The sequence below is a fragment of the Curcuma longa genome, chromosome 11 (genome assembly GCF_044706935.1).
Source record: "Curcuma longa cultivar G26 ecotype Majalengka, Jawa Barat chromosome 11, ITB_CL_G26_1.1, whole genome shotgun sequence".
NCBI classification, from domain to species: domain Eukaryota; kingdom Viridiplantae; phylum Streptophyta; class Magnoliopsida; order Zingiberales; family Zingiberaceae; genus Curcuma; species Curcuma longa.
In genome coordinates, this window is record NC_133871.1 from 27,362,712 (window position 1) to 27,374,599 (window position 11,888).

The 11,888-nt window shown below is 42.2% G+C and overlaps 2 protein-coding genes and 2 pseudogenes across 4 annotated transcripts; 2 read left to right on the forward strand and 2 right to left on the reverse strand.

Annotated features, from left to right (window-relative positions):
• The window catches only part of LOC141838974 (glutamate decarboxylase-like), a 4,122-nt pseudogene extending 2,056 nt beyond the window's left edge, over positions 1 to 2,066 (forward strand).
• Positions 2,067 to 2,974: 908 nt separating this feature from the next.
• LOC141839347 (thioredoxin-like 3-1, chloroplastic) lies at positions 2,975 to 5,294 on the forward strand. Of its 3 annotated transcripts, none has more exons than XM_074727076.1 (6): positions 2,975 to 3,405; positions 3,544 to 3,618; positions 3,994 to 4,060; positions 4,194 to 4,211; positions 4,296 to 4,424; positions 5,003 to 5,294. In XM_074727076.1, the coding sequence occupies exons 1-5, from the start codon at positions 3,101 to 3,103 to the stop codon at positions 4,392 to 4,394; spliced, it is 564 nt and encodes a 187-aa protein (XP_074583177.1). In that variant the 5' UTR covers positions 2,975 to 3,100; the 3' UTR covers positions 4,395 to 4,424; positions 5,003 to 5,294. The 3 variants fall into 3 exon arrangements, with proteins under 3 accessions (XP_074583177.1, XP_074583178.1, XP_074583176.1); XM_074727077.1 differs by having other exon boundaries at positions 4,296 to 4,364; XM_074727075.1 differs by lacking the exon at positions 5,003 to 5,294 and having other exon boundaries at positions 4,296 to 4,587.
• Positions 4,985 to 5,761, reverse strand: LOC141839346 (uncharacterized). Its single transcript, XM_074727074.1, has one exon. It carries the CDS (start codon positions 5,759 to 5,761, stop codon positions 4,985 to 4,987), a length of 777 nt encoding a protein of 258 aa, XP_074583175.1.
• A 5,518-nt stretch (positions 5,762 to 11,279) lies between these two features.
• LOC141837495 (uncharacterized) lies at positions 11,280 to 11,854 on the reverse strand (annotated as a pseudogene).
• Positions 11,855 to 11,888: the final 34 nt, after the last annotated feature.

Genomic DNA, 11,888 nt, shown 5'->3' on the forward strand with positions numbered 1-11,888 from the left:
TAGTCTTTTTCAAAGACATCAGTTGGCAAAAAGCTTTTTAGTTGAGAATTAAGGTATATTTTTATATGATATGGTTTGCTGTATAGTTGAGTTCATGAGCTATCTTAACGAATGGTATCTTTCATCTGATTATTGTCCTCAAAAGCCATATTTTGTTCTCCGACTGCAAAAAAGGTGAGACGTTTGTTGTCCAAAACATTTTATGGGAAGTTTGTAAAACCAAAACTGTGGTTCGATGTAGTTTGAGCACTCTCTGAACCTAAAATTAGATCGCATGACTAGTTCAAGGGTAGCTTGCTGTCAATACTAACAATAGATTTGTTTCTGTAAGTATTACAGGTAAGTGCCCTTTATTTAAGGATGTTGTTTGTGCTTGGTATGTGGTGTGTGATAGCAATCTGTTTAAGTCTGACTCTGTAGTTAATGGGTGCTGAAATCTCCTGCAGAACCGCTGTGTCAACATGATAGCCCATCTTTTTAATGTCCCGATCGGGGATGACGAAACAGCTGTCGGAGTTGGAACAGTGGGTTCCTCAGAAGCTATCATGCTTGCAGGGCTTGCATTCAAGAGGAAGTGGCAGAACAAAAGAAAAGCCGAGGGGAAGCCTACAGACAAACCCAACATTGTTACTGGTGCAAATGCTCAGGTAACATGATTAGCTCATTCTGAGTGTCTATTGACCATCTTCAAACCTCTATCGATGACCGAATTGATTTACATGCTATATCCAGGTTTGCTGGAAGAAATTTGCTAGGTACTTTGAAGTAGAGTTAAAAGAAGTGAAATTGAGAGAGGGTTATTATGTGATGGACCCTGCTAAGGCAGTGGAGATGGTTGATGAGAATACTATCTGTGTGGCTGCCATCTTGGGTTCAACCCTTACTGGAGAATTTGAAGATGTTAAGGTTCTTAATGATCTCCTAACAGCCAAAAACAACAAAACTGGGTAAGTGAATTCAATTCCAATCTGATATCATCTAGATGATTTCCTTGTCTAATTGTTGCGTATCTGTAATCAGTTACTTTTCCCAAAGTATATTAGGTAGCTGTTCAGAACTCAACTTAATTAACAAGAAACCTAGAAATCTTTAACTTATCGATCCTTCTCAGGTGGGATACACCCATTCATGTCGATGCGGCTAGTGGTGGATTCATAGCTCCTTTTCTCTACCCGGAGTTGGAATGGGACTTCAGGCTACCACTGGTTAAGAGCATAAATGTCAGCGGCCACAAATATGGTTTGGTTTATGCAGGAGTAGGATGGGTGGTGTGGAGGAACAAGGTGGATTTGCCTGAAGAACTTATCTTCCACATAAATTATCTTGGGTCTGACCAACCTACTTTCACTCTCAACTTCTCTAAAGGTACAACATCATATACAATAGATCTAGCTCTTCCTTATCTTTCATAAATAATTTAATCTAGACAACTATGCCATCTCATTCTTGCAGGATCTAGTCAGATAATTGCCCAATACTACCAGTTCATCCGTTTGGGCTTTGAGGTATCTAAGACACTCGCATGCTTAATAATGATCAGCACTTATCATGTGTCCATCTGTTGTCGATGAACTCTGGCCTCCTTTGGCAATTGGCAGGGCTACAGGAACATCATGGAGAACTGTACAGAGAGTATGAAAGTGCTGAAGGCCGGCATCGAGGCGACAGAAAGGTTTGAGATTGTCTCCAAGGATGTCGGCGTGCCCCTAGTTGCCTTCTCGCTCAAGAACACGAGCAAGTACACAGTTTTTGACATCTCAGAAAGCTTGAGGAGGTTTGGGTGGATCGTTCCGGCCTACACCATGCCAGCTGACGCAGAGCATGTCTCTGTCCTCCGTGTTGTGATCAGGGAGGACTTCAGCCGGAGCCTCGCCGAGCGCCTGGTGGTCGACATCTGGAAGGTCTTGTTGGACTTGGACCACCGGTGGACTCGAACGTCGGTGGTCACCCACGTCCAGGCCGAGGAAAAACCTGAGCGACCGGACTTCAGCAAGGGCGTTAAGGAGATTACTTCGCGGTGGAAGGCATTGGCGCAGCGTAACAGGAAGACCAGCGGAGTTTGTTAAGCAACGCACGCTGTGAAAATATGGTTACTCTAAGCACTTATATATATATAGTAAATAAGAGAAATGTTATGCCGTGTGACGAGAATGCGCGATCCGTGCGTGACATCTGTGATCCAACGTTGTTGCCGCCGCCCTCGCTGCGTCGTCCGGCCATCGCCGATCTCTCCCTCGGGCGTGATGGACGCGCAGCTTGTCGGCGTTCCATCCGACATCGGATTTCGGCCGGATAGTGATCAGAATCCGACGTAAATTGATCAGAAACAATCGTCTCCCATTGTGCGGTCACTATCGACGGCAATCAGGCTGGATTCTGAATCGAATCACGGTCGAAGATCAGCCGAGGAAGGGCCAGCGTCGCACGTTGGTCCTTCCTCGGTCGGTCTCCCGATCTCCAACTGCGATTCGGTCGAAATCCAATCTTATCGTCGTCGATAGTGGTCGTGCCACGACAGGGGCCACATAGTGGGGTTGGTTGTTTCCGGCAAATTACGTCGAATTTCGATCACTATCCGATTAAAATATGACGTCGGATTGAGCGCCGGTGAGTGGCGCGTCAATCACATCTGAGACGGCGGCCGGCAGGTGAGGGCGATGGCAGCGGCGGTAAATCGCAGGTGTCACGCAGGAGACGTGCAGTACGGATCACGCAGCATAGCATTTTCGTAGTTAATAAAGATAGTAGGAAAGTAACTCGATAAATTCTTACTGCTTGGTGCAATGTAATCGATATTTTTCCATAATTAATAATTTTTATCATCTGAAGATATTTTGTAAAGGCCGCGCCCCAGATTATCAACTCTTTAATTGGGCCCCACTTCTCCCTCCTTTTTGCCCTCTTCAAGATAAGCCTCCTCTACCTTCCACTCCTCCAAAAGTGACGTCATCATAAACAGACAGGCACGCAGTGGCAACCATTTGCCGACTTCTATCCATTCACGCAACCAGATCGCCGCCGCCTCTCTCCTCCGATCCTACTTCCTGAAGGCGTCACCTTTTTTTTTTTCTGGCGGATCCGCTTCTCCTGGCCCTAAAAGATGGCGGCTCTGGCCCCGACTTCTTGTCTGCTCTACCGAGAGCTCTGCCACCGGGAACTGGGAACGCTCCCTTTAAGCAGCGGCGGAGCCTGCTCCTCCGTGGCCATCTGCGGCGGAGGCGTCGATTCCTGGCGGCCGAGGCGTGGGAGACGGGCGAGGTCGAGAGGGGAGGTAAAGGCGGGACCTTTCTGGCAGAGCGCGTCGCGGCCGACGTCGATCGAGATGGAAGCCATCGCGACTATGGAGGACTTCGATCGGATTCTAGCGGCTTCGCAGGAGCTCTCTCAAGTCGTCATCGTCGATTGGTCAGTACCCATCTCACGCTAAAAAACCTAGTTCATGTTTACCCTATTCTTGATGCAAAACTCATCAATTTGTGGGTTATTCCGTTTCCAATTTCAATAATCTTGTGGTTTCCAATTTCAATTGATGTTCTGCATTAGGATGGCTGCTTGGTGTCGCAAATGCATTTATCTCAAGCCAAAGCTCGAAAAGCTCGCTGCTGAATACCATCCAAGGTAAAATACTTTCTTTTTTATTGTCATATATAATAAATATGATTTCTGGATTGTAAAATTGCAGAACTTTGTTGTTGTTAGTTTCAATTTCTAACTGCAGCTCTCCAATTCGATCAGCTAAGATGAAACTTAGAAAAGTCGAGTTGAAATTTACACTTCAGCTGATCATTATAAACTCGACAATTCACCCCAATTTTTAATAATTTGGGGGTATACAGGGGTATAGTTTCAATGTCTAGCTGCATCACTACGATTCACATCAATGATACTTTTAATAATTTTGAGATCAGTCTGTCTCCCAGCCTTCAGATTGAGGAAACCTTTGGATGATGAAAGAAAATGGTCATTCTAATTCGAATTTTTCGACATTTGCAGAGTTAAGTTCTACTTTGTGGATGTCAATAAAGTTCCTCAATCACTGGTTAAGCGAGGGAACATCTCAGTGAGTTAATTTAAAACCTCTGTGTCATTCTCCTTGGAAAACTTCATCAAACTAAGTTAGTCTATGTTAGTTGAACAAAGACTTATTTTCTCTGTGTCTGCATTGCTTCGATCGATCGACCAATCCTCTCTAGAAAATGCCAACTATTCAGGTGAATATGAACATTTCTTGTTCTATCTTAGTTCCCTTGAGTTGTTTTGTCTAAAGAGGTAGTTGAATATGGTGGAGAATGCAGCTCTGGAAGGATGGAGAATGGAAAGCTGAGGTGATCGGAGGACATAAAGCATGGCTTGTCTTGGATGAGGTTCGCGAAATGATCCAAAAACATTTGTGATCTTTCATCTCCTTTTGCATAGTCTAAAATGTGTGTGTTCATATCTATTACTGAAACTTTGTGTTCTTCTTATGTTCATAGTATAATACTCAAATTTAAACTCCAATTGGATCAACTGTGAACTAGCACATTGATCAATGAGTAGTTCTTCCAATTCAATTCCACAATTTCTCATTTACAACTAATTGCTTGAGCATTCATTGTATGTATATAATGTTAACTCAATGACCAAATTAAATGATATTTTATTTAGATTTTAGAGACTACTTTCTATTGAATTTAAGCTTCCATTTTGATTAGATATCAAAAAACCAGTTTGCAGCTCTCGTTTAATAAATAAAAAGTTAATTCTCTGTGATGAATACGCATGCATGGGACCACGTAATTTAATCTGAACTTTGCAGATATTAATTAAAGTGTTGAAAAATTATTTAGATTTTAATAATCACGCATCCAATAGTTATCTACAATAGATCTAATTATTTCATGAGAATAATTAGTTAATTGTTATATGTGAAGATAAAAAAAAATACAGTTTAAGAACTAACGCTGTTATGATTCAGATCATGTTAATTAATTAATGGAGTAACTTACAAATGCAAATCCAGACTTAAGCTGTTCTTGGAATTACTGGAATCGAAGACACTCGTCGGAGAAGCGGAGGAACCAGCACGGCCATTGCCGCCGGCTCCGGGACCGGCGCCTCCTTCGGCCGGCCTGAAAAGAGGCTGCAGGGTCGGGACTTTCCACTGCCCCGGCAGCGCCGCCGCCGTCGTTGCCGATGTGCGGTGGAGGCTGCGACCGCCACCTGTCCATGAAGGTGACGGGTAGTGTGACGGCGGTGGAGAAGGGTGGTGGTGGAAGCGGGCGGCGCAGGGGAGCGGGCCGAGGTGGCTGCGAGCGGGCGGGTAGTTGAGGTGGGCCGCGGGGGAGGCGTAGCCGTTGGGGGAGAAGGCGGCTGCGGGGTGGCGGAGAAGATGGTGCTCCGCCGCGGCGACGGCCATGGAGGCGGAGTGGAGGTGAGCGCTCTTAGCGTGCTGGCGCTCGCGCTTGTGCGCGTTCTGGTGGCCGCCGAGCGCCTGCGACGTGGGGAACTTGCGGCAGCAGAAGTGGCATCCGAACCTGCGCGCGTCCGCTTCTCCGCCGCCGGAGCCCCCGGCGGAGGAGGGCGGCGCGGGGTCGTCATCGTCGTCGCCGGCGCGGAAATCGATGCCGAAGAGCCGCACGCCGCCGGCGGCGGGGCTCGTCGAATTGTCATGCTCCGGCGCGGAGGCGCGGAGGAAGGGAAGCTTGGAGAAGGAGTCGACGGTCGCCTCCTTAATGAAGTCGAGCGGCGGCGGCGGCGGAGGAGTCTCTCGGTCGGCCATGGGAGAGAGCAGTGCGGAGTGTTGCGCTCTTTATTTCCTCTTCAGCTCTTCTTTAATAACATCTGTTTACTCCCAATTGAGGAAAAGAGTGTTGGCGGTGGGACCCAGTGAGCTAGCTGACAGGTGATGACCCTAAATCGATAAATCTCATTTAACTCTCTCTCATCAAGAGTAGAATGTTATTTCAACGATTTTACATGGTCAATTTTATGATCATAAATAAGGAAATAAATTAAAAAATTATAGATGATCATTACGGAGAAAATATTATCATTCGACTTTATTGAGATTTGACTCTTGTTCATTTTAATAAATCTGTCCCACACTAACTAATTTAACCCCGAAGCCACTTAACTCAACTCAACTTTTCTTCTACAACTCAATTGAGTTCTAAGGGTGGTGCAACTTCCTTCCTTACATGTCCTTTGGTATTTTCTTAAGCAAATTAAAATCTAAAATATATACTGTAGATATATGTACAATGTTTAAATAATTAATGACACTACATATCATGGAAAGCTAAATCATACATCTAAGAATTAATTAACTCATAAGATTCAGATATCTTGTAAATAAAAAAACCAATGAATAACAAACTTTAATAGTGTAAGTAAATCACGAATCTTCGATAATTTATACGTTAATTTTATCGGAACAACGAGTAGTCTAGTTTAATATATAGCTAGCCCTATTCGACGACTTTGTTAAATCATGAGCCAAGGGCGATACGATCGAATTCAAAATTGATTTTCAAAACATGGTTAGGGTTTTTCACTTTGAAGAGTAGTTGTAGGAGGCAGGGATTTAGGGTTGGACTGGTGGTTCAGGATTCTTTTATGGCTTTTAGGTTACTTTCTCTGGATCAGTGCTGTAAGTGGCCCTCTGCAATTGTTAGCTCCATGATTAAATACAACGGTGAGTTTGGAGCTAGCTAGTCAGTTAAACTGAAAACATGAAAAGGAATGAATGAGGAACAGGATTTCTCTGTCATTCAAATCATTTAAAAGTTTGCTCATTTTCCAAGGAAGGAGAAGGCAAAATCATTGTGTCGTTGGGACTCTTCTTTAGTTTTTGTCTGAGGGGGGTATGAACTTAGGTTATCTATACAAGATTTGAGTGATTAGCGAATGTTTCGCGAGGTCTAAAAACCTAGAGTTGTCGAAACTAGAGACCGACATTAAAACACGGTGGAATACATACGAGACTTACATTGTTTTCATCATGTCAATTTACCAAGTGGTTAGCCGAGTCTAAGTTTGATTGCGATTGAGATGCTTTTTTAGGTTTGAAAGAGTAGTTTGATGACATAGAGAAGACAGGGAACAAACAAAGTGCATGAACAAACAACCCTAAACAAGAGGAGTTACGATGGCAGAAGATTGTATTCATTCATTGCATGCATTCTGTTTTCGGAACAGTTAATTGAATTTAGGTCAGACCTGGTGGGTCAGTTCCTCTCATTATTTGCCCAACTAGATTTCCTATTATGAAGACAGTGCACGGTGTTCTAATAGGTTGCCCAGACACTCAAGACTGATAAAGAATTCACTACCGTCTTCGAAAATTAAAACATATGGACTACTAGGCCATCGGATCATTCATGGTCATCCACTCTTAGGATTAGTTAGGTCGTAAGACACGAATGAATATTTTAAAAATCGATCATTAAATATATTTAAATTGTACATCTATTTCTAGAATTAATTAGATAAAATTTTAACATGTGAATTATATAAAAAAGGCTCCCAATTATAATTTTCTTCAAAAGAATATTTCTTTTTTTAAAAAAAAGTTAAAATAGCACCTAAAAATATCATTTAAAATTTTTCTCATTCTAAAAATATCTTTATTCCTATTACAACGTATTAAAATAGATTATTTTATTTGATAAAAAAAGGTATACATAAAACATTTTTATATTAAAAAAATGTATCATCTAAATTACTTTAAAACTGTTATAATAAGCTATAATGAATTTAAAATGATATTAATCATGTTAATATAATTTTGTTTTATGTATAATATCAAATTTATTTATTTTAATATGCTATAACATTGTTAAAATAAAAGAATTTTCAGAATAAAAATTATAGTAAAATACTATTTTTACTCTCTTTTTTTTAAAAAAAATATTTTTTGATGAAATTATAATATAATATAAATACATAGGAAATGTCATGAAATGTTAGCAATCAATAATAAAATGATAGGGACAAGAACCTTGAGACAATTAATTATATTGTTGACTCTCATTATACTTCCCCAAAATTGAGATTAAGCACAGATTCCATGACGTGGAAGAATCTTGATGCCGAAGAGGAAGTTATTATTATTATTATTATTTAATAAATCTCTTTTATCTTTGTAAAAAATATTTTTTTAAAAAAATTATTTTAAAAGTGTTGAAAACCATTGCATTTTTAAACAAATAATAAGAACCAACTTATGAATCAGTTTTGATACATCACAGTCTCTGATCCCCATGATTTGGACGGCTGACAGAGAGGCAAAGGAGCCACAAATTGCGCTCGATCAGCGCTCTGACGGTTGGTAAAAGCATGAGAAGGAAAGCAGCAAAGTAGGGTTCAATGTCCTTAAAAGGAGATTGGTGAATTCAATTTAATTGAACTTTTGTTCACCCCTAATTAGCTAGCAATGGACCTTTGTATTCTTGAAGGACTCCCTGTCTCACTCAAGGGCCCAATTTGATCATGGCGCTTACAAGGAAAGCAAGCTTCAGCTAGTTCAGGACCACCATGATATCTCAACATCACAAATCATTTCATCATTAGCTTAATAGTTCTAACGACATCATAACGGCCATTTTATCGACATCATCGTCACAGTAACTACCAAAACTAGCAGCATTTCGTTCGGTAAAATATCAAAGGCACATGAACCATAACTACCACTAAACAAACATGGAGCCTGGATCCTCTGAGAGAACAATAGCCTATGTTTGGCTCTTTCATGCATTGCATTACTCAAACTTAGTTTTCTACTCTTTCAAGATGGGAGTCTGGGACCAGGGATGGATGACCACTGCAGCTCCAAAAGCAGTGTGACTTAGGGAATCAGGTTCGGGCACCGAGTGTCATTCTAATCTTTTAGTTAACACAACAACTAACATGATTCGACTCGATTCCACCACTGAGCAAAGCCCAACAACTGGTGAGATTGCACAGGCACACACACTAACTAACTTCTCCCATCAGACATGATGACTTTGTAGGAGTAAACACTGTGAAAGGGCTGTGTTTCAACATACTACTGATTTTAAGAATGGAGGCACACAGAGATTCCTTAGTAAGTCATCCGAAAGCAATGATAACATGATGAACTAGTTTTCTTTTCTCTTTTTGTTGCCAGCTTAATAGGCGAACTTGATACAGTGTAATTGGGATGGCACAATTGACAGTTAATAGAAAGATCTAAAATTTGCAGAAATGAAATTTGATGCTACAGAAATCTGCTGTTTGGTCAATTCTGCAAAACATAAAAGAAAAAACTTATATAAACTGGAAAATGGATGTTGCTCTGCAGTCTGCTGTTATCAATAGGTGTGTGCATCAAGAGTAGGAATTTTGAACAAAAGCATAAGACAGGACTGACTGAGGAGTCGAAAGAATACTAAGAAAAGGTAAGAGGCAAATGATATTCTAATCCAACCATCTGCTGATGCAAAAAGAAAGCTAAATTTACTGCTCAACACTACCCATGAAAATCCCTATCTGAGGCTTCAAGTTACCAAATTTCCTCTACAAATAATGAACACAAGTATTTGCTTGAATTTTTCCTTTTCAGTTTTGATACGGCAGGTCTTTAGAGGCCTGACGTGGCAAAACGGGAGTCAATAATCAGTGCAGCCTGGCACGTCAATGGGTCAACGATCAAGCCCCATATGACTGATTCAATTGCGATTTTATTTGACCACTCGACACTCGGTTGTCTCGGCCATTCAGCCACTCGGCACTCGATTGTCTCGGCCACCCAGCCACTCGGCACTCGGCTGTCTCGGCTACCCGGCCATGAGCCCGGCTATCTCGATCGCTCGAATACAGACCCAGCTACTTTACTCACTCATTCATACGCTCAGTCTTGACCTCAGCCGTCCGCCATTGCTCTCGGCTCTAAGCGACTCGGCTGCTCAGTCTCTTTTCCGATCTTGATCGATTATGCCTCGACAAACCTGATCACTCTATGCCACTCCGACACCGTTCTTCCCTGGTACCTCCCTATCTAAAGGCAACCTAGCAACACCTAGCAGCAAGACGCTCAAGCATGCAGGCCCTGCCATGAGAGAGGGACGATTACTAGGTTGTCAGGCTTTTATCCTCTCGGATTTCCATTCTCAGCTAAAAGACAAGAATGGTTTGCATGCCCGAGTCATAGGACGGTTATTAGGTCTGCAGACCTTGTCCCCTAAATGCTATCTTGTCTGCTCACTTGTCAGGGATGTACAGAATCTGTCCCCGCAACTACCTCGCGCCTCCGCACAGATATCTCCCTCAGTGAGTATATAAACTCCAGCACAGGTACGAAAACTCTCTCTAGAATTCTAGATTCTTCAAGCACTATTTCTCTTTCCTTCTTGCCACTTTCCTAGACTGACTTGAGCGTCGGATTGGCCCCGTCAGGAATCTCGGCACCCTGCTAATCCGTTCGATCAGTTTTCTTCTTTCTCAGGTTCTCCTCGCCGACGAGACCACCAACGATTGAGGTTGCATATTCTTGACTGGTGGCTTGACCGTCTGTGGCATCCAGCCGGAACAAGTTTGATGCAAGACACAACTTAAACCACAAAGCAGGAACTACTCGAGCCTAAAGACCCCTAGATGGCAGCCATTTCCTATTGAACAATTCAAAGTGTAATACTGTGTTCTTGTAATGCTACTGGCCAAACGAGAAGATCAACTATTACAACTGGCCATTATGGAGAGTTCCATCTAAAAGTGAAGCTCTATTATGCTGCTAATTTTATCTATGTATTCATTTGAATGTAATTAGCATAGTGGCATACTCGAAAGTATATACTGATATAAAGATCATAAGTACTACAAATCTTTACTTCAGCAAGGTTCATTCTAGCACCACCCTTCTGTGCAGAAACTAATTCATTGTTCATGCAACTGTTTAAAAATAAATGTCAGTATAAAATTGTGTCAGTTTTTAAAACAATTGTGTGAAAAAAGATTCAACTGCCTAGTGAAATAAAGAGAGATTCTGTAAACATCTAGCAAGCATTTTCACACTTAGACCTTGATCCTGAGCAATTTGCATTTGGTGAAATAATACAGCAGATAACTAAACAAAGGGAGTGCAGATGCCTTGACAATCTGAAAGAAGTCAACACTATCAGAGTTTCAGTTCAACACACTCCATCTCAATCACAAAGCTCTAATTTCTTCATAGCTAGAAAAAGAGAACTCATGGATCTTAATTCATTTGCAAAACAGTATTAGATAACTACAAACAACTCTCTGCACAGATTTTGCGTTTCCTCTTTTATTTTTTATTTTTAAGCATCAAAGAAATTGAAGATACAAAGAAAACAACTAAACAAACTAGATAAGAAGAGAGGAGCAAAAAACAATTATTTGTATATACCTATCATCACGTAGTTAATTCTCTGACTTCTTTGCAGATAGCTAGCTGCTTGCTTCAGGAACTCATACGTAGTGATCATGGTGGTAGCAAACGTCGACATGGAAGCCCATCTTGGCCCTAATCCTCGATAACATGCGCTACACTCAACGTTTATTCTACCATGATCGGTCCTTCCCCAGCTTCCATTACTTGCATCCTTGTCTTAATTGAATCCAGAGGCATTGTCACCGGAGCGACTGCTCCACCTGCCATTGCAGCAATCCCTGCACCATCACCACCGTCCTGGATCACCTGCGCCGCAACTGCAGCACTCAGGCCGGCCGCCGTGCTGACCCCGGCGGAAGCAGCAGGCTCGGAGACGCCGAGGCGGACCGTGACCATACCGACCGTGCTCTTGGTGATCTTGTTTGGAACGGTTCCAGTGAGGGAGGTAAAAAAGAAGCCGCGGTGGACTTCGTGGCGGAGGATGTCAACGGAGAGGGAGCAGGTGGAGAGCGGCGCTGGGTGGCAGACTTGGAGA